At 47.5% G+C, this 20,652-nt stretch overlaps 1 protein-coding gene and 1 long non-coding RNA gene across 6 annotated transcripts; both read right to left on the bottom strand.

Moving 5' to 3' along the window:
* Positions 1–1,099: 1,099 nt before the first annotated feature.
* On the bottom strand, positions 1,100–20,229 carry gnptab (N-acetylglucosamine-1-phosphate transferase subunits alpha and beta). Of its 2 annotated transcripts, XM_048972268.1 has the most exons (21): positions 19,922–20,229; positions 18,933–19,018; positions 18,678–18,797; positions 17,735–17,785; positions 17,271–17,473; positions 16,618–16,682; positions 16,261–16,395; positions 11,722–11,883; positions 11,310–11,489; positions 10,941–11,111; positions 10,630–10,753; positions 10,068–10,283; positions 8,846–9,948; positions 8,545–8,756; positions 8,146–8,365; positions 7,842–7,955; positions 7,559–7,644; positions 7,193–7,291; positions 6,911–7,078; positions 2,691–2,781; positions 1,100–2,217 (listed from the first exon to the last, which is right to left on the bottom strand). In XM_048972268.1, exons 1-21 carry the CDS (start codon positions 20,060–20,062, stop codon positions 2,146–2,148), a joined length of 3,819 nt encoding a protein of 1,272 aa, XP_048828225.1. In that variant the 5' UTR covers positions 20,063–20,229; the 3' UTR covers positions 1,100–2,145. The 2 variants fall into 2 exon arrangements, with proteins under 2 accessions (XP_048828225.1, XP_048828233.1); XM_048972276.1 differs by lacking the exons at positions 18,933–19,018; positions 19,922–20,229 and having other exon boundaries at positions 17,271–17,402; positions 18,678–18,725.
* On the bottom strand, positions 2,892–5,555 carry LOC125705976 (uncharacterized). 4 transcript variants are annotated; one of them, XR_007381808.1, is made up of 4 exons: positions 4,837–5,555; positions 4,273–4,366; positions 4,178–4,224; positions 2,892–4,083 (listed from the first exon to the last, which is right to left on the bottom strand). It is a non-coding gene; the product is annotated as an uncharacterized LOC125705976 (long non-coding RNA). The 4 variants fall into 4 exon arrangements; XR_007381813.1 differs by having other exon boundaries at positions 4,320–4,366; XR_007381812.1 differs by lacking the exon at positions 4,178–4,224.
* Positions 20,230–20,652: the final 423 nt, after the last annotated feature.

Here is a 20,652-nt window from a genome sequence, read left to right as displayed (position 1 = left end):
CAAACACGAATATCGGCAGAGGTTCTTTGCAGCCTTTGTCAATTTTCATGAAGTGTTATACTCAACTGATCGAGCTGCCCTGTGGGACATCCTGAGCCTTTGTGAGATTCCCCCAAAGTTGCTGGACATCATGGCCGGCCTATACACTGGTACTGTGAGTGCTGTGCAGAGTGGAGGCAGAACCTCTGCATTCTTCCTACCCGATTCTGAGGTGCGCCTGGGGTGTGTTCTTGCTCCTACTCTGTTCAACGCTTGTATGGACTGGGTGTTGGGCGGGGTCGTCGATGCTGTGATCTTTGTGGAGTCATTGGTGGCTCTCATTGGGGCTCTCGAGAGACTGAGTCCGAGTGTCTGGGATTGAGAGTGTCCTGAATAAAAACTAGCATCCAGACCTTTTTTTTTTACCTCTTGGGCACAGCTATCAGAGAGAATGTCGACCACATCCTGCTGGTTTGTCGAATGAACAGTTGCTCAGGGAGTCCCGAATGAAGCACTTTGCCTGCATTGTGAGGGAGTGTCAGATACGACACATGACCGTAGTGCAGTATTTCCCTGAGGGTGATCCGGCTCACAGGAAAGTCATTGCTGAGGACTTGAGTGGCTGAACCAGGCCAAGGAGACTCCCACGTAACACCTGGCTGCGGTAGATAGACGGCAATTTCTGGAGGGTGGGACCAGACCTCATGGTCACCAACCGGGACCCCGAGGCATTTTCTTGTGTGGTTAGTGCAGCAACACGCTGTACCAGTGCATGTTCCCCAACCTGACCCGAGGTTTTGTGTGATTAGCACAAGATAGAGTTCAATAAAGCATATTTTACGGAGAAGTGAACTGGAAACAGGAGCGCTATGACAGGTGGGGAATGGAGCTGTACCGCAGAGTGGTGTGTGGCTTAGCGGGTTAGGATGTTGTGCCTATGATCAGAAGGTTGCTGGTTTGAGTCCCGAGGTCAGTGGAATGATTTCACCATTGGGCCCCTGAACAAGGCCCTTAGCTCCCAGTTACTTCAGGGACTGTCTAACCCTGCCGTCTCAAGTGTATGTTGCTCATAAATAAATATGTTGTTAATGGAACGGACCATCATGCAACAGGGACAGTGTGATGGTTCTGAGTCAGTTTAATTCAGCATCACATTTAACATTGGCAGAAAGGCAGGACTCGGGGAGCCCACAGCTGTGCGTGCAAAGCGAAAGAAAATCAGAAAGGTGGCTGCGTGTGCATGCAGGAGTACAGCACAGGTGACATCGGCGCAGGCGGAGAGGAAGATGGCACCAGGTAAACATTCATAGGAGCACAATGTAATCTTTAACAAAAAAGTAAGACTTCAGATGCACCAATCAAGTCTGACCAAAAAGTACATGCAGATAACATCTGAATTTCAGACACTGGAGGTATCGCTCATCTCCTCCACACATGTAAGACACATGGTTACCTCAAAATCGGAGATCAGCCGTGTTACATTCACGATTAAAAATACATATAAAAAAAATTTCAAGTGAGACACCATCCTCTCTTGTGCAAAATCAGTCCAGCACAACTTTAAAAGGGCAACGTGACTTAAAAGTAACACAAGGACAAAACCATGGATTATGGGAATTACCAGGAAACATGCTTCATTGAAACATCCCCAAAAAGGCACTTGACGTGGAAAAATGTGTTTCATTAAACCGGCCATTCTTGTTGCGTTGCTTCCCGTTTGGTTAACCAGCCAACCCTTTTCCCAGAGGTCTTCTCACCCAGAACACAGTCAATCCCTAACACCCATAGGGAAATCCTCTTAGGTGGGAACCCACTATTCCTGGGCAGATGTACACGACGAATCATTGGCCCGGAAGTCCTCAGGCTTTGGGTGCCACTCCAATGCAATCTATGATCCCTTCCACCCCAACCCTCATCCAAACACCCAACAACAAACCGCGCCCCCCCTCCCCCCAATAGGATCATCCTCCTCACAAGAAGAGATACCCAGCTAGGCACAGTCACTTCAGTCCAGTGGCAACATGCAGACTAGCACCAACAGGAGCTCCTCAGTTCTCCTAGAGCTCCCTCAGACACTTCCTGTTCCTCCCCACCTTCTGCTTTTTAAGTCCTGCCAAAAGAAAGGGTGGGGGGGGGGGGGGTGAGGTGTAGGAAACACCTTTCTATTCACACTCGTTCCGGGTTGATGTCTCTGTTGGCCCTCCGTCGCGGGAACAGCCTCCGTTTCAGGAGAATGAGCTGGGGAGGCAAAGGGAACAGAGTGGTCAGGTGAAATAACAGCAATGAGGTACGATCGTGTGGAGCAGAGACTGCAATGGGGCTGATGTCAGTGTATAGGGGTCTGTGACACGTCGGGTATCAGATGTTTTGTGAAGGCCCTGCTTTCAGCCTTATAGATCTGTGAGGAGGAGAGGTCTGTGCAGAAGGTCCTTTGTACTACTGAACTTCTTCAGATGTCTGATACAGGAATCCTGCATGAACAGACGCAGCACATCCTCACCCTGACCCACACACGCATACACAGACCTGTACTTATATCTTTGTGGGGACTGTCCATTCATTTCCATTGGCAAGACCCTAATCCCAATAATGACGACCTTAAGCTCTACCCAGATTTCGTCTCCACAATGTATTGTATATGACCCACACGAACGCAACACGCACACATGCACTTATGAATGTTCTCAGCATAAATATAAACGCCTATTTACCTGTTCTGCGAAGAAAGAGATCACAGTGAAGATGACCAGGGTAACCAGTACACAGTGCGTCCAGAACTTCAGCTTGTCCCGATACACACGCCTGCAACACACACATGCAGAGATATAACAGCGTATTTCCCTGATTAGGGAAAGGCACTCTACAAACTGGGTACTGCAGTCCTGGGCAAGATGTACTTTTACTCTGAAAGGCACTCATTGGCCTCTATTAGGTTCCTCTATATAGTTCCAGGTAGGAGTCCCTTCGTCTCCAGAAGCAGGCATGACGAGCTGTATATTTGGGGAACCCTGCTGCACATCACTGCTTTAGTGAGCTGTTATTTTTGCACTTGTGGACTTGCCGTTAAGTTTCATGAGTCTGGACGCCTTCCTCTAACCCGTCTCATTAACGAGGTGTTTTTGCCCACAATACTGCGGACGTACTGGATGTTTTTGCTTATTGCACTGTTTTGTGTAAACAAGCCATTGTAAGACAGTGCCAGGAGGGCGGCGGTTCCCGACCTGCTCCAACCACCATGTGTGGCTCCCACCATATCTCAAAAATTGCTGAGATCTCGCATCTTCGCTATGCAGTGACAGAACCTGTTGACCCTGCATGTTGTATATTTTCAGTTGTAGCCAAATGACCCTCTCAGTAGAACAGCAGGCTATTTGCGTTAAAGAACAGGTGTACCCACTAAAAAAAACACTGACGGGGGCCTAGGCTGCTTTTCCACTGCGCCAAGTACAGGACTCCTCGTACCGTACTAAACAGATTCAATAAGATCTGGATGACATGACAAGAAACAAACATTTAATACACTAGGGCACACAATATTGGAAAAAAAATCAAATACTGGGATATTTCACAAAAAATAAATCTTTCACAAACCCATCTAGAAGCGATTTAAACAGCAAGGATGAAAATGATTACGATTGGTTCGGAGATGACATACAGAGCTCAAGCAACATCAGTGCCGGTAAACTTTAAACTGATTTTAAAACATATACTAGATAATCTTGGAAAGGAACAATCGTTAAAATTGCAACTCTTGCTAAGTTTTGTTTCCTATGTAAAAATGAGTAAAAATGTTTCAGCAAAACTTAAACCCCTTGTAGCAAATTGAAAGAGAAAGCCTGATCTCAGTCTCGCTAACTATTGATGTGCGAATTGTATGTGCATAATATGTCATGTTAGTATTAAAACTGCACATCCCCCAGCCATATATTATACCACACCCATTTTTCAAATTCAGAACAAAATTCCTCGCCTCATGTTGTGATGTCATTCAGTAGCAGTAGCAGTATTTTTTTGCCAGTGGAAAATCCACCGCCTCAAAGTGCCAAAAGTACGGCACCTGGTGCAGTGGAAAATCACCGCCTCAAAGTGCCAAAAGTACGGCACCTGGTACAGTGGAAAATCACCACCTCGAAGTGCCCAAAGTACGGCACCTGGTGCAGTGGAAAATCACCGCCTCGAAGTGCCCAAAGTACGGCACCTGGTGCAGTGGAAAATCACCGCCTCGAAGTGCCCAAAGTACGGCACCTGGTGCAGTGGAAAATCCACCGCCTCAAAGTGACAAAAGTACGGCACCTGGTGCAGTGGAAAATCACCGCCTCAAAGTGCCAAAAGTACGGCACCTGGTGCAGTGGAAAATCACCGCCTCAAAGTGCCAAAAGTACGGCACCTGGTACAGTGGAAAATCACCACCTCGAAGTGCCCAAAGTACGGCACCTGGTGCAGTGGAAAATCACCGCCTCGAAGTGCCCAAAGTATGGCACCTGGTGCAGTGGAAAATCACCGCCTCGAAGTGCCCAAAGTACGGCACCTGGTGCAGTGGAAAATCACCGCCTCGAAGTGCCCAAAGTACGGCACCTGGTGCAGTGGAAAATCACCGCCTCGAAGTGCCCAAAGTACGGCACCTGGTGCAGTGGAAAATCAACGCCTCGAAGTGCCAAAAGTACGGCACCTGGTGCAGTGGAAAATCACCGCCTCGAAGTGCCCAAAGTACGGCACCTGGTGCAGTGGAAAATCAACGCCTCGAAGTGCCCAAAGTACGGCACCTGGTGCAGTGGAAAATCACCGCCTCGAAGTGCCCAAAGTACGGCACCTGGTGCAGTGGAAAATCAAAGTCTTGAAGTGCCAAAAGTACAGCACCTGGTGCAGTGGAAAATCAACGCCTTGAAGTGCCAAAAGTACGGCACCTGGTGCAGTGGAAAATCAACGCCTTGAAGTGCCAAAAGTACGGCACCTGGTGCAGTGGAAAATCAACGCCTTGAAGTGCCAAAAGTACGGCACCTGGTGCAGTGGAAAATCACCGCCTCGAAGTGCCAAAAGTACGGCACCTGGTGCAGTGGAAAATCAACGCCTTGAAGTGCCAAAAGTACGGCACCTGGTGCAGTGGAAAAGTGCCCCTGGGGCCGCAATATCTGTGCTACGCCCATGTTGGATCACTAATAAAGAATACAAGTCATCCAAGTTTGACTGATTATTGTTTATATTAGTGGTTTATATTTGGGCTGGGGAGGGGGGCATTTTGCATCATTCGACAAGGTAAGTCAAATATCTACCTGTTAATCATGATTTACTGGTTGTTTATATACACTTTATTGCACACTTTAATATTTCACTGGACCGCATTTAGCTTTGATTATGGTGCACATTCGTCAATGGTTTGTTTCCACATGCTTATGCAACATTGACATTTTTTTTCCATCCAGATTTGCATTCATTTCTCATTGAGATCTTGTATCGATGATAGGTGAGTTGAACTACTCTGTAAAGTCTTCTTCAGCACATCGCCAATTAACCTATCGTGCATCTTTTTGGACTGTGGGAGGAAACCGGAGCTGCCGGCGGAACCCCAGACGAACAGCACACAAAGGGTCCTACGCCCGGCCCTTCTTGCTGGGCGTCAGCAGCGTTAACCACTGCGCCCTCACTGAACCACTCTTTGACAGTTTGAATCTTGGCATTATCGTCCTGGCATATGCCCATGCCGTTAGGAAAGAAAAAAAAATCAATGGATGGATAACCAGGCCATTCAGGAGATTCAGGCACTCAGCTGACTTCACTTTGCTGCATAAAGGTGCTGAGCTGTAATAATGATCCAATCATTGGCTCTTAAGTACTGGCTGATTTAAATTCAAATGGTGACAGTGACAGTCAGTGAAGTGGCCACTAAGAATATATGCTTTTTGGCAGGGAGGCTGTTTGTACCTTTCCTCCATGACAGGGCCACACAACCTTATTCAGCTTATATATAAACAGAGTTGGTGTTCTTCCCTCCTTGAGTGACTTTCATCATCTCACTGGACAGCTCCATGCATTCCTGACAGCTGTTTAGCAAAACAGCTCACCACCCCCTCCGTCCCACCAGTGGTTCAACCCCATCTCAGTCAATCCTCTATTGACAGGACTAGACCATTATTTATGCACTTATAGCAGAGAAGGGCATTACTTAAAACGTCTTATAAAACCATAGGAGGGGATTTGAAGATGTGCAGACACACGCACACCCAGCAGCGCACTGCACAGTACAATGCACACGGATCACTGAAGACATGCGGGGGACAGTGTCACAAACGCTGCGGGATGTCAACCGTCATTCATGCAGAGAGACAGACAGACAGATACACACACACACACACACGCACACACACACACACACACACACACACACAGCCGCATTCCATGCAGGGCCCAGTGAGCGGATGTGTGTCTGGGGACTGCCTGTCCATCGCCACTCGAGAAAGACCACATCAAGGGGCCAGAAGCCAGGCTGTTCATCCACGATGCAAATCAATGGCATAACCTTTCCAAAAATGGGTACTGCTTTCAAAATAGCCTCCACTATCCCTTATAAAGACTTAATGTCATTCATCCACCATTCCAAGCAGGTTAGACTTACTAAACCACTGACCAGAATGGCCGCTTAACCTCTTGGCTTAAAAACTAAAGTTCGATTAATAAAACAGGTAGACTCAGCAGTAAACGAGCAGTAGTCCAACACAATTCACTAGCTGAATGATCTAAATTTCCTTCTGGAAAATCTATCCTTTAAAACACCCACTGACAGAATACATCACTTATGCTATGCAGTGAGCAATCACGCACACACACAAATGACAGGTTAGTGACAGAATGGTAATATACAATTTAGGCTGACAGTTCTGACTGGCTAACTGCGCCTTCTGCATTTACCGAACGCTTTCCTTTCCCTGGGTCTTACCATTCCTGGAGCTCCCCCATGTGGAGGAATCGGTTACGGTACTCTCTTGGCAACTCAAACTGAGAAGGAATGGGAAACATGGACTCGTAGAAGTCCCGGAGCACCGCCTTCACCGTAGGGGCATCCTTATGGCTGTGGTCGATGTTATCATTGAGGCAGATGAACTTCCTGTAGGGTACACAAGTAGCACCTTCATACATGTAGGGCCTACGGAAGAAGATTTTGAAATGGGCTTGGCAATGGACACCCGAACCTGCAAGAAAAGCTCCCTTGCCCACTCACCTGGGGTTCTTCCTAATGTCATCCAGCTGGCCCACCACATGGGAGACATTGGTGCGAACCATCTTGAAGGCAATCTCCTCCTCCCCCATGATCTCAAACCTGCTCGAGGAAGTGTAAGTGATGAGCGCAGTGAACTATAAAGCCATGAGGTCTCTCTAAAAGACATTCACCCGCCATGAACTTCAGAAACAGCACATTCAACTAGGGATGGCAATATTGCCTTCGGACCACATTTTTAAAGCAGGCAACCAAAAATTATGTAAATGACTTGTATAGTTGAACTACTCCATCCATCCGTCATTCAATCCATCCATCCATCCAACTACTTACCTTGGTCAAGGTTACAAGCATAGTTGAACTACTTACTTGTATTTGTTTTGGTCTTTGAAGGCCTTGTGAATGCGGTCTATGATGGGCTTGCAGTTGACAACCAGACCTTTAGTAACTGGAGGCTGTGGATATACATTTCACTCTCAGGCACTCGTTACATTTCCAACTTGACCTAGATCTATCCACGACTGCCCTGATAGATCTGCAGTCAAACTTTTCTTAGATGTATAACACGGCATTTATACAGTACCTTGCGCTATGGAGCAAAAAGAGCGCACGTCCGAGGGTCTGGGGTATTAGTTCCTCATGAGATACTCACCATGCTAGGGTCATAGTAGGCCTCCTGGGTGGGGCTAATCATGTGGAGCTGTGTGACATTGGCGGGCAGGATTTTGGAGCAGTTAATCAGCATTTGTTCCAGACCAGTTAGATCCTGTCCAAAACAAAAGACAGTGATACATCCGAATGCTTCAATCCGCGTATAACATACGCAAACAGCAGGACAGACCAGCTATTATGTGTACAGAAGAGTGGGCACATCAACTCTGTGGCCAACGTGCTGAATGAAAAGCAGGAAACTCTTCCCTACCCAATCGTGTTTCTGGACCTGGCGCTGGACCTACCTGGAGGCTGAGCGGCAGGTCGTGGATCCGGGTGGCAAGCGTGCGTATCTCTCGGTCGGAGAGGACGCCGGAGTGGTCGGTGTCGATCTCGTCAAAGACCTGGGAGACACTGCGCTGCTGGAGAGCGCTCATCAAGTAGTAGAAGTAGGAGAAGGCGAACTGCATGTCCTGCGAGTGCCGCACTTTGTGAGATGAGGTCTTGTCAAACTCACTAGGGAACCTAAATGTAACAAAATGACAGATGCCAGCTTATTATTAAAGGACAGCACTTGTGAATTATATTTAGCATAGTTTAATTACCATTGCTGGTACGATTTACAGGTACATTGTTGGTACTGGTGCAATTCATAGGTAATGCCTGCTGATGGTACGCAGGGGCCTCTAGGGGGTGCTGCTTACATGTCCTGCAGTCCCTGCATGATGAGACGGTCAATCATGTGAGGCATATGAGCCGGCACTTTGCGTGACGTGAAGCCGAACTGGCCATTGAGCAGTCGGTTGACGTAGCGCAGCGAGTCGGCGAAGGTGTCCTGCAGCCTCCGGCCAGCGGCGGTACCATCAGCACGGTAAGCCAGCTTCTGCTCCAGCTGCTTCTCTAGCTCCTCGCCTTCCTGCAGAAGGTTAACAGGACACCAAGGACACTGACTTACACCGTGAAGCATGTAGGACGGCAGAAATCCTCTGACGGTATGCTTCCCACCTCCAGCAGGTCATGGAAGTACTTCCTCCTCTCCCAGGGAAGGAAACCTCGATCTGCTGATGTATAGTGCTGGAGCTTCCTGCTGAGGAACGCTGCTCCACCCTCTACCTTCTGTTCTGGACCTGTCCTTTTGGCTGCATTGGCCCCCCTTTCAGAATCGGCAACTTTGGACCCAATCCCCACTAATGCAATAAGGTGTTTGGCTGCTGATGGTCCCCTGGTGGTGATAGGAACTGGAGACATTGGGATCTGGGCAACTGCACCTTCAGGGACTTGGCCATCCACACGTAGCTTGATGGAAGAAGGGTGGGTTTGGACCAGTCTCTCTTTCTCTTTACCACCCACCAAGGGTGCCACACCCTTGTCTTTCTTAACATCTTCTGCTCCAAGATCTTTGTATGGCTTGTGGGAATCCAGTTTCTCTGGAGGTTTAAGTTCCACCACCCTTTCAGGAGGGAGCCCTCGTTTTTGCTGCATAGCCTGCCCTGCTGATGTGTGGTATAGTTCCAGAAGCTTTGCTTTGGTGAAGTTGAAGCCTTTAAGAGTGATGTCACCAATCAGGAGTCTGTTTTCCAACTCCAACAATTCACTGCGAATGTTGGCTGGGAGCTGGGATTCGTTCAGCTGAGGCACTTTCACCACAATCCCAGGCATCTCCCCTGGGGGTCTTTTATGGACTCTGGGACCTCTCTTCTCCAAGGGAACATCTTCAAAAGGTACCTGAAGCTCTTGGGCTATTTCAGTGGGTTTGGCCTCCTTGTCAACATCCTTCTGGCCATCATCAGATGCGTTGGACCGGACACCCTCACGAGTGTCAACATCCACAGTGAAGACCATGGAGAACTCATGGTCATCTGCCCCCTGGAAGGTCAGGTTGTACTGAATCTGCGTAGCGTTCATGCCAGCATGCAGCAGCAGGTGGACCGTTTGCCACTTGTTGGCTACAGAAGTGTGACGCACCACAGGGTTGTCACTGACTTGGGCCTCGGATACCCTACGACCGATAAGGGCAAAGCTGAAGTAGGGCTTGGTCTCCCCTTGAGGGAGGGAGTACCGGGTTTGGTTCTTCCGTAGGGTCACTTTGTACAGTTGGCCAAAGTGTTCTGGTTCAAAGAAAGCAGGTATCAAAAACAAACAAATTCATATAGAAAAATTTTGAACATAAAATTCTTTAAAGCACACCTTGATACAATTAGATAACGCAAATCTCTGAGATACTAACCTTGGCCACAGTCACCCACATCAAATCCACAAGACAGCACATTGCAGGCCTGGTCACAGAACTTGTCTGCCAGCCAGGAATTGGCACAACCCTGGTTGCAGTATGACACACCAGTTATGCCCCCCAAACCTCCGCCAAACTGCCAGGGCTGCCCATTTCCCACACCAGGGACTCCACCCCCAGCACCGGCTCCAAACCGATTGCCTCCCGGAGCACCTGCAGGAAGATGGGCTACCTTCATTACCAACTGACACAGAGTTCCACACAGAGATGACTGGGGCCATAACTCCTAAATTCAAGACAATACAGGTAACATCTGTTACTCCACGGGATTACGGGTAAAAATATACTCCATACTGTACTTCAGCACTTCCCAATCTCTGACCTTGAGGACTTCTGTTTTTATCTTCTAGCTGAAGACCATGAAATAGCTAAAACACGGACCTATGCTAATGAAGCTAAACACTAATTTGGAACGTTACACAAGATACACAGATAACACTCTCTACACCAGAATTTGGGAATTCATGCATACAAGACAAAGGGCAGAGTCTTCGCTCACCAAGGCAGTCTCCCCCATCCCAGTCACAGGCGCTGTTATTGCAGGCTTTGTCACAGTAGCCGTCCTTTATCCATGAACCAGGACACCCCTCCGCACAATTTGGTACAGGCCATGTCAGGTACACCTTAAGATAAGTAATTATACAACTTAAGTCATTTGGAAGAACACATCAAAAAATGGCTCTGACCTTGAGGAAACCAACACATTGAAGTACAATACTTTTGGTACTTTCTCATAAGGGCACATCTGGAAAAAAATCATCATATGAATGGTGTCCAATCAGAGAGCCAGGGCTTCCTCCCTGTACTCACCTTCTGTCCCTTGGAGTGGCTGTAGAAGTCATCCGGCCAGACATCTTTCCCGAACATGACATCATCATTAAGGTAGATGAACTTGCGTGAAAGGCCAGGGATGCGGTGAATGTGAGTCTCAATGGCAGGTGAGCTGAAGGTGGGCAGGTGTGAGATGTTCTGGAAGATCTCCTAAGAAGGGCAATGGGGATTGAGCGCCTTAAACATCTACAAAGCTATGCTGGCTTGTTCCTCACCAGAGAAACACCATCACTGTGTAAGAAAATCCTATATGGATTTTACAATCCAACCAATTTATCAAACTTAAATTATCACTGCCGGTAAAAATAATAGAGCTTGAAGGGATGGGTCATGAGTTGTGACACTCACCTGGTGTGTGACAATCGTGACCCTTGGGTTGTCCAGGTTGAGCCAGGATGGGATCTGACCATTTGTGACAATGAAGATGTGACGCACCCAAGGGGCGTGTCTCTCCACTGAGCGCAGCGAGTAGCGCAGCTCCTCGTTGTCTTCGAAGCGGCTCGCTGAGATGTCCTCGTCCTGCTTAGACTGTCGAGCCCAGCAGAGGTAGGGAGCAGGGGGAGGGAGAAAGACAGGCCAAACGTCAGCACCTCTGAAGCCATTCTGCTTACTGCTTGAAAAAAATTAAATGATCACAAAGTTCATGATAAGGGACTGTAGGACAGGCTTTTGTCCAATGGATACAGTCGATACTACCAGCCTGTCAGGGAACCGGCCAATCGGGTGGCTGTTGTGAGAAGAAGCAGGAAGTGAGCAATACCTGGCTGATGGCACTCAGATCCCAAAAGAGGTAGGCAGGGCTGACGGTCAGCTCCTTGCCATCCAGAGTCAGGTTCTTCCGGGCCTGCTGAGTCAGCTCGCCAAAATCCTGAGGGTCATTCAGATGGAGAAGCGCGATGCTGGCCTCTGAGTAAAGCTGAAGCTGCAGAATGACACAAATACAGTGTCAGGATCCAGGGAGCCAGACAGCTACACGTTTCCTTAGCCGCTCCAGCTCCCTCCATGAGCAGAAGCCCACAGTGTCAAACCCACCCCAACAGCAAGCACGGAGCACCCAATTAACTCAAAACGCCTCTCACAACTACATCTAATGCAACAGCTGCTGCTCTCCAGAGACCCTGATTTAACACATGATGAATCAACAGGGAATAAGCAGCAGTACAGAACTATGTAGCATTGTCTTTATATTACAGCACAGCCAAAGACATGACATTCAAATGAGGTTGAAAAGGAGCCACCTAAGCCCAAATAAATCCTAGACGTCCTTAAAGACACGGTGACCAGACGATGACATGACAGAGCCCTCTAGTGGCAGTTCAGCTACAATGCGGCAAGCTCATAAACTAACCTGCCTCCTATTGCCTTTCAAGAGATAAATCAATCTGACGGTGCTGCTATAAGTAGAGGCCTATTGTCTCACTCTTCATTCCCCCAAACAATTAAAAATGAACCTGCTCTTTCCTGCACCCTGGACTGCCTCACATACTCTCCGTTACTCATGGTGGAGAGATGTGGGCTGTTCCCAGAAAGTGGCATGATGTCATTCCTCTCAGGAGAATGGCCCTTGCATGGAGACACACACAGAAGCATTTCCAGGAGCTCTCTGAGGCATCTGAGACACGGTGAGAGACTGTTTACTCCTGCCTTCACCTCTACAGACTTTCAGCCCACTGACCCCCCAATTGACATAAACAACACGTCAAAAGCCAGACCCCCACTGGGCAAGAAAATTACAGCCCCCAATTCACCCCTCTTCAATCAACCATGATTATACAATTATACTGCCAAGATATAACGGCGTCAAACAGCTGAGCAGCTGCCATGATCCGGGACTGACGGGAGCAGCTGCTCTTGGGCTCCAAACTCAGATCCGCCAACAAAACGCTGCATTTCACCCTAATCATTACGTCTGACATTATTACGTCTCAGTCTCTGGTCTCCCAGGAGAGACGGAGAATAACCAACCATTCGCTGTCATCACCGGGCAGTGATATAAAAAAGGAAGGACTATCATTCCCTTAGTTTAATGCTTTAAGTTTCTTATGGATTTATTTATTGAAACAGAAAAATTAGCTTCTGTGTCACCAGTAAAGCTCATGCAGAATTTCATTAGGTGGGGAAAAAAATTTAAATCATCCCTATGTACTACATGATGATTGATGTATCATTTAGCCGAGTCAGTCGTACCAGATCTCTGTGCAATTATAAACTTTATAATTTATGTTCTCCTGGTTTCCCTGGACGGGGCTACACCGGCACCGCAAACGCCAAGGCTGAGCCGAAGTCTCCCCCATCCCTGGCTGATACCACGGCCTCCCTCCAGATCAGATTCTCACTGCTATTTCAGGCATGGCAGGTCACCATTTCCATCACCTCAGTCGCCTAGCCAACAGAGCAGGGAAGGGGGCCATGGGGCTGTTAACACCCCCATAAACACAGGTCTTTCTGCGGCCAATCAAAGGTGCCGGAAGCGGTCAGAAGGTGATTCTGGTATGGTGTCACCGATGATGAGGTAATGCCTACAACTGATCCACCTGGACCAGAAACAGGCTGCTTCCCCCAGAAGCTGCGGGTATATTTAGCGCCGGCCTTGTGACACGGCGGGGGGTACACGCCTCACACCGACACCTCCTCTCCCGGAACATCTGGCGATATTCTCCAGGCACGTGGATGACAGGGGGCAAAGCTGGGAACTTTCATCACCGACGTATTCGACTGCAACTGTAGACACTGCCCTTCAACCCTAAAACCAGACCTTATCTCGTGTTACATTACTCCCATACTAATTGGAGACCCCCACCCCATCCACCTCACAGTCCAAAATCCTGAAATGCTAACATCTTACCTACAGGGGTATCAGATCTCTGGGTCATTACCCAGTTCCCCTCTACCCTCTCGCCCCCTACAGGCTGCAGTACCTCCACCGGCTTTCCCGCACCTCCTCACATGACCATCAAAGGCCAGGAAAAATCACCGGAGATCCCTGACCCCACCAAAATATCAACGCACCCGCGAGTTGCTTAGCGGATACTTCTATACAGTGATACTGGGCTGGTCCCCGTCTAAGCCTCTGGGTTGAAGAAGCCAGACTTTCTCAGAGAGGCTCATCGGTGACCGTCGCACTCGCCTGAAGAAGCGCGGCCCCCGTTTGATTGGCGGTAAGCTAGCAGGACACTGCTGAGAGAGCAAAGGGGACAGGTGACGAAAATACCTCGTTGACCTTCTCCACAACTGGTCTGGCGTGCCGCCAATTCAAACAGTTGTTCTATAGTTAACCCCCTGTCCCCCCCGCTCGGGTTTCGCCCCTAATACCCCTGCTGTTATCACATGACAGCCCATGACCCCTGCCCCTGCCCCCCGCACCCTCCCTTTTCAAGGGTGGGGACAACATTTCTATCACGGGGTGCTGCCAGTTCAGCAGCGGACTTTAAGGTCACCTAATGGATTAAATGGTTAATTACTATAGGAACCCAAGGTATATATGGCAGACGAGCACAAGATATCAGCTCCTGACATAAACACCGCATGCATCGAATTTTGGAAACCATCTCTAAATTGATCTATAGTGTACACTTCATTAGCTCTAATGTGAGAAAATTCATCCACCATTTTGTGGAAAAAAAGATGTCAGTGATGTCCATTTAAGGCAAGGAAACCGCAACCTTTTTGGGTCACACCAGGGTCAGCGTCATTGGGGGGGTTGTTATTCGTGAGCCATGCCACCCCCAAATGAGCCAGTGTGCCTCTCCACAAACCCCCCCCCCCCCACGTAGGACACCATCTTTGCACTTATGTCTAGGTAACTCCTTGACAGTATTTATGTTTAAAATGCGCTATTTGATTCATCTGCTAAATATGTAAATGTACATGCAAATGGAGAGAAAGTCAGACAGGTGATTGAATCGGCATCTATCCTGTAGGGCTCCATAGCAAATGAACTTATTCCCCCAAATGGACACGGAACAGGAATCGGATATAAACCTGAGAGTGGACAGTGGGGGGCCACAGAAACCCGGAGCTTTGTTTCCATTGCAGATCCCCCACCTTACAAACATTCCGCCACAATCAAGGTCTCTGAAGTTGCGACAGGAAGGAAAGTGTTACATTGTATTTGTTGCCTTGGGGGTATAAAACAGTGATACTCCGCAAATCTTCGAATAACAAGCCAATTACTCACGATCCGCCGCTTAGACAGGATCGGCCTTTCAGCTAAATCTGGAAGCTTTTAAAACGACCACACTGGTCTCATGTCAAACTATCTTCACCACAGAAGGTACTGTAAGCAACAGCATAATAACAGAGTGACAGAGAGCCCAATTACTCAGTGCCCTGTGAGATTTAGTCGAAACACATTCACACGGGTTTTCAGGGGAAGGGTACCTCTTAGGGGGGGAACAATACTACCCCCTTGTGGCAGAAATGAGATTAACACAAAGTACAACCTTACTCCTCTAATATATACCATTTATCTGTTTCAATCGTATTTTTATTGATTAAAGCAAAGACTTGAACCAATAATCTTACTACAGGTTGCCAGGCTGAATAGTGATTTTCCCAGGGTGCCCAGTTCACAAAATTTATGTGTCTCTTTATTGTCAATGTTACTGTTAACGCTGATACTGAACATAGTGACTCTTACTTATATGGAGCTATCAGGACAGTGATAGACTAGGAAGTTTAACCATTTTACAATTACATTTAATTCACTCATCCAATGTAACGTATACGGTTAAAATGACAGAAAAAATCTTAATAAATTCGAATGAAAGATGAAAATAATTATACTGAAGAATTAACTGTTTAAAGGGTCAAGATGCAAAAACTCACAGTGACACATTCCTCAGACTGACAAGACCAACCAACCAGCATGCACCATGCTTGGGGTCAATGGACAAACAGTCAAAGTACAGGACAAGTGTAATTACCCTTGGCTCTACTGCCCTCTGCTGGACTCTACCATGTGTTACAATGAAGTCAGTGGATTTCAGCTGTTCTGTGTCCACTGTGAGTGTCTCTTGCAAGGAACAATGTGCAATGATGTTGTACAATCCTTACTTAATCCTATCAAATAATACTTGTATACCTACCAGAAAGAATAAAAACACTGATGTCCTTACTAATAGGAGCACAGCATCTACAGACTGACAAGAGAAATACTGGACTTCACTTCCCATCAGCCACAGCTGCATTTTCTAAAATCTACCCAGCTGGGATCCAGTGGTATGTGACAGAACATCAAAATGCTGTGGCCATTCTTTTATGAGACATACGGTGAATTCCATGGCCAGGGAGTCCTCACCTGTTTGATCTTGCCAGTGATGGTGGGTGGCAGCTTCACCCTGAGCTGCTCAGCCTCTTTGAGGGATGATGGGAAGCCGCTCAGGTAGGCCAGCGACTGCATCCGTACCACTCCAGGGGCCTCCTTATCTGTAGTCTATCAAGGGACAGAAAAACTCAATGTCCCAGCAGTCATAGGGAAGATGTCGTAGTGTATTCTGGGTAAGAACACATCCTTTAAAGAACACTGTTTAATACTGGCTGCAACTCATTTTCTGTTCCCATACAAAAGGGAATATTGAAGATGCCTCAGGAATGTCTCCCTGTGTGGGGGCAATTACGGGGGGATCCGGGGGGGGGGTTAGTTGCCACAACTCACCAAGTAACAGCGGCTGATGGAACGCTTCAGAACATCGTTCGACACCTCAGAATGAGCTTCATTGGCTGTGTTAAGCCACGGGAGAGAGAACAACAGGGCAGAGAAGTGATGGTGTATGCTTACACTGTACGTGCATTTAGAAGATGAAAAGACTCTTGAAGAGAACGGATATAACAAAAACATGCTTGTTCCCCTAACACAGGGGTGGCCAGTATTATCCAGAAAGGGCCGCTGTGTATGTGGGATTTCACTGCAACTCCCTACTTAGATTACTATTTAGAGGACTGATTGGTTGAAAAGTCCTCACATCTGGGTTTGAACAGCTGTCCTAAAGGTTATCCCAAAAACCTGCACACACACTGGCCCTTTGCAGATAAGATTGCCCACCCCTGCCCTAACATGAGGGCAGTATGTGGCCAGAATGACATGGGTTCAAATCCCATTGCTGGCAGAGTGATTTCACCGCTTGACCCTTAAGTTCCTTATACCCAACTGTACATTGCTTTGGATAAGGGCTGATGGAAAAAAAAACACATCCTCAGCACAAATGGTATTAGCTGAGTTAGGGAAGACTAAGGGAATTAAGGGAACCCAGGATACCGATTCACACTGGCCCAGTGGGGTGGGGAGCATGCAGCGCGGTATTGCTGTACCTTCAGCCTGGGAGTGGAATATGAGCACAGACACACTGGTGGAGGGGTTGCGGGGCTTGGCCACCTGCAGCAGATGCTTGGCCGCCGAGAAGGCAGCGGAGAGCGAGGGCAGCTCCTTCAGTGTCATGTTGGCTGGAAGGCCGGGATCCAGCACCAGCACGGGGGCCGTGATGCAGTGGGACAGGAGACACTCCGGTTTCTCGCTGCACCGTGGACACGACACCATTGCCACGGCGTCCCAGCAAATGGCAGCATCTCCACTCAATTTCAACACCATCGCCACGAAGAATCATCTACAGGCCGGACTACCGGGGGGGTCATTGGGTCGCGATCACCTTACAATGCTACCGCATTAACGATGCCTATTACAGCTAAAACACTGGCATGACCACAGAGGGGAGGCCATCATGAGAGGCAGCCATCGACTCGCCCCCCCCGACTGAATTTTGCCCCCTACAGCTCACCTTTTCTTTGGCACTTCAGTCACATCACTGACGTTCTTCCCAAGCTGTTCCCTGTGGCAAGAAAGCAGGTTTCATTAAGAAGGACAGTATTAACTAATTTCTTTTGTTTAGGAGACCTATTACTCTTAATGTTACTAAATTTTCACCTGTTTATACAGGCAAATTCCCTCCACAAGGGTATAACAAGGAGCCCCATTAATGGAATAGTGTCTTGTGTCTGGTGTCCTGGTGAGTGCAGTGCACACCGTGGACCCCCCCAGGTAACAGCACTGCACTGCTCTGCACTGCTCTGCTCTTACGGCAAACCACATCTAACCACTGAGAGTCACCATCAGGGAGCATCATCATAGCTGAGCCAGGTTACGGGTAACGAATCATGAGTCCTGGCTACCTGTATATAATACACTCCAACATATTCCCGTTAATTCCCATGGAAAGTTTCCCATGTAAGTCTTTGAAACTTCCCAGAATTTTGCCTCGATCCCAGTCTCAGAAGAAGAGTTGCATTGCCGGTGGGCCATTAACCATGGCCCTTAACTCGAAAAACGTTGCAGGAATAGACCCTACGCACCAAGCCCCAAGGTTCACTCTCATCGGCATGTGCGTGTCTGTCTTGGAAAAGGTCAGCAATATGCAATAAAGACGTTTTCCAGCGTACCTGTGTGAATAAAGCATCATTCACTACCTGCTATATCTCTCAAGAGATTTCACGTGCATTCACAATGAGTGCACCATCGTGCGCAACAGTGAGTTTATATTTACAGGTAACTCACTTATCTGATGCTTTTATTCAAAGCAAATTAGCGTGCAGGGAGGGCTTACAGTTTGTGTGTGCTCCCTGGGATTCAAACCCATGACCTTTGCATTTTTAGCACAATGCTCTACTTGCTGAGTGGCAGGAGTTTGCGTAATGTCAGCGTTCAGACAATTCCACGTGGAGCACCTGAGGGCTTTCTGCTCCGCCTGCAACTTCTCCCTCTCCGCGTGGAGCTCCTTCAGCAGTGCCGCGTCTGTACCGTTCACCCAGGTGTACACCACATCGATGGGCATGGGGAGGCACAGCCTGGGGAAGCAAATGAGAGAGAGACTCCCTGCAGCAACCAGCAACAGATAGCAGTGATACGCAGCATCCCAACGAAACCAGGATCAAATCGAGACTCAGGCCACTCGGCTTAAAAGCTATGGGTCAGGAACTCACCGTGTCTGGAAGGACTTCCCAGCCACGTTGTCTCTATAGGAATCAAACAAGACGTGATACTGATCTCGGCTCCATTCGATCACGACCTGTCAGGCCAAGACACTGACAATTAGCCACTGACCACTGAGACCACAGACAACATATCTAAAAAGGCACAGCCCGGACTGAAGCTCGAGTCAAGGTCTGAGATGCAATTTTTATTCAAGATTCACGATTTACACATAACCAGGTTGGTGGTATTTCCCTTTGGCCAAGCAGAGAGCAAAGACAAAAGACTTCGTAAAGTTCGGGGGGTACAATACACAAGACATTCACAGGTCAGGCTGAACCCCTGCACGTGCTGTACCTTGCATGAGTAACTGCAATAATGGACATAATAAATAACGTAAGGCAACCCGGAAGTACAACATCGAGAATTTATATTGTGCAGTACTAGCTGCAGGAAAGTACATAGTAAAAGCATTCAATAACATCAATTTTCACTCAAATTAATTAATTAATTAATTTAATTAGCTGCAAGTTTGTTAACATGCATATCTTTTAATTGCACATGTCTGCCTGTTCTTGCAGTTGGTCATTTTACTAAAGAAATTTCACATAAGCATCTCTTTAGGGTACAAACAGTCTTGTTCTCACCTTGTTGGCACTACTCGCGCGAAGCTTTCTTTAACGTGCAATCACTATTTACATTTTCTTTCCTTTCTTTCTTTCCAGATCTTCATGTAGTACCATTCTATCGATCGCGACAGTTTGCTTAACACTAACGCATTTACTGTGTCAGTCATTTAGGTAAAAATGGGAACTGCAGAGTTAGCCAGAAAAACTAAATGCTGAGAAATGCTATACAACGGAGATTTAAACGATACTAGCCCCCCCCCACACCCACACCCCCCCACACACACACACACACACACACACACACACACACACACACACACACACACACACACACACACACACACAACATATAAACATCTCGTTTTACTCACCTCCCCAAACTGAAAGGCGGAAACGATCATGAGGACAATTCCTCCAAAGCAGAGATACAGCCCGTATCTGTGAGACAGACATGTGTACGTCTGCCTCTGTAGCAGTTTCAGGACGGAATTGATGATAACCATGGCTGTCATCCATTCAGTAACACCATGGACCCATAACGAACGTTAACAAACAATATACTCATACAGTACTTTACTAGTGCTATTGAAACATTACTACCGTGTGTCCGCAACGCCCGACCATTTCGGAGCTGTCACAACGAAACCCCGTGAACCACACTTCCTCACCGTCACCTGAGTGACAGTCTACGCGCAATACTTTCTGTTTACGCCTTCTAGCGGCCGGAGGCCAAAATACCGTTTAGAATGAATTAGTACTGAGGAACAAGAGCACAACATACAAGAACAACATCATAATATGATAAGAGATATTCAAAGAAATAACACCAAAATATTTTTGGTTTTCCACTTTGTAAAAATGTCAGCGTGAAATAAATGTCTGTCATGAAAAATGATTCATTTATAAAGGAAAACTTTGTCTTTCCATTTTTTTGCCATTTACTTGTGCGGTATCTATTCTTTTAATACCATCAAAACTTCTAGACATCTCACCCCGGCATGTAGTATTTGACGGTACTTAATAATAAAATAAACGTAAATCATGTAGACTACTGTATACTCCGGAATCAGAGAGAGCCTAAGGGGGCACATCAGTAAGTAAG

This window comes from Brienomyrus brachyistius, chromosome 1 (genome assembly GCF_023856365.1).
Source record: "Brienomyrus brachyistius isolate T26 chromosome 1, BBRACH_0.4, whole genome shotgun sequence".
Classification (NCBI taxonomy): Eukaryota; Metazoa; Chordata; class Actinopteri; order Osteoglossiformes; family Mormyridae; genus Brienomyrus; species Brienomyrus brachyistius.
Note: the sequence above shows the minus strand (reverse complement) of the source record. Positions and strands in the feature narration are given on the sequence as shown.

What these genes read in the sequence shown, in the direction of transcription:
- gnptab (XM_048972268.1), bottom strand. Translation starts at nt 20,062, where the DNA reads ATGACAGCCATGGTTATCATCAATTCCGTCCTGAAACTGCTACAGAGG. An exon ending in CCATCAGCCGCTGTTACTTG is followed by an intron (nt 16,396 to 16,617) that starts GTGAGTTGTGGC and finishes GTCCCTTGATAG; the next exon opens with ACTACAGATAAGGAGGCCCC. An exon ending in TCTCTTTCTTCGCAGAACAG is followed by an intron (nt 2,218 to 2,690) that starts GTAAATAGGCGT and finishes TTGCCTCCCCAG; the next exon opens with CTCATTCTCCTGAAACGGAG.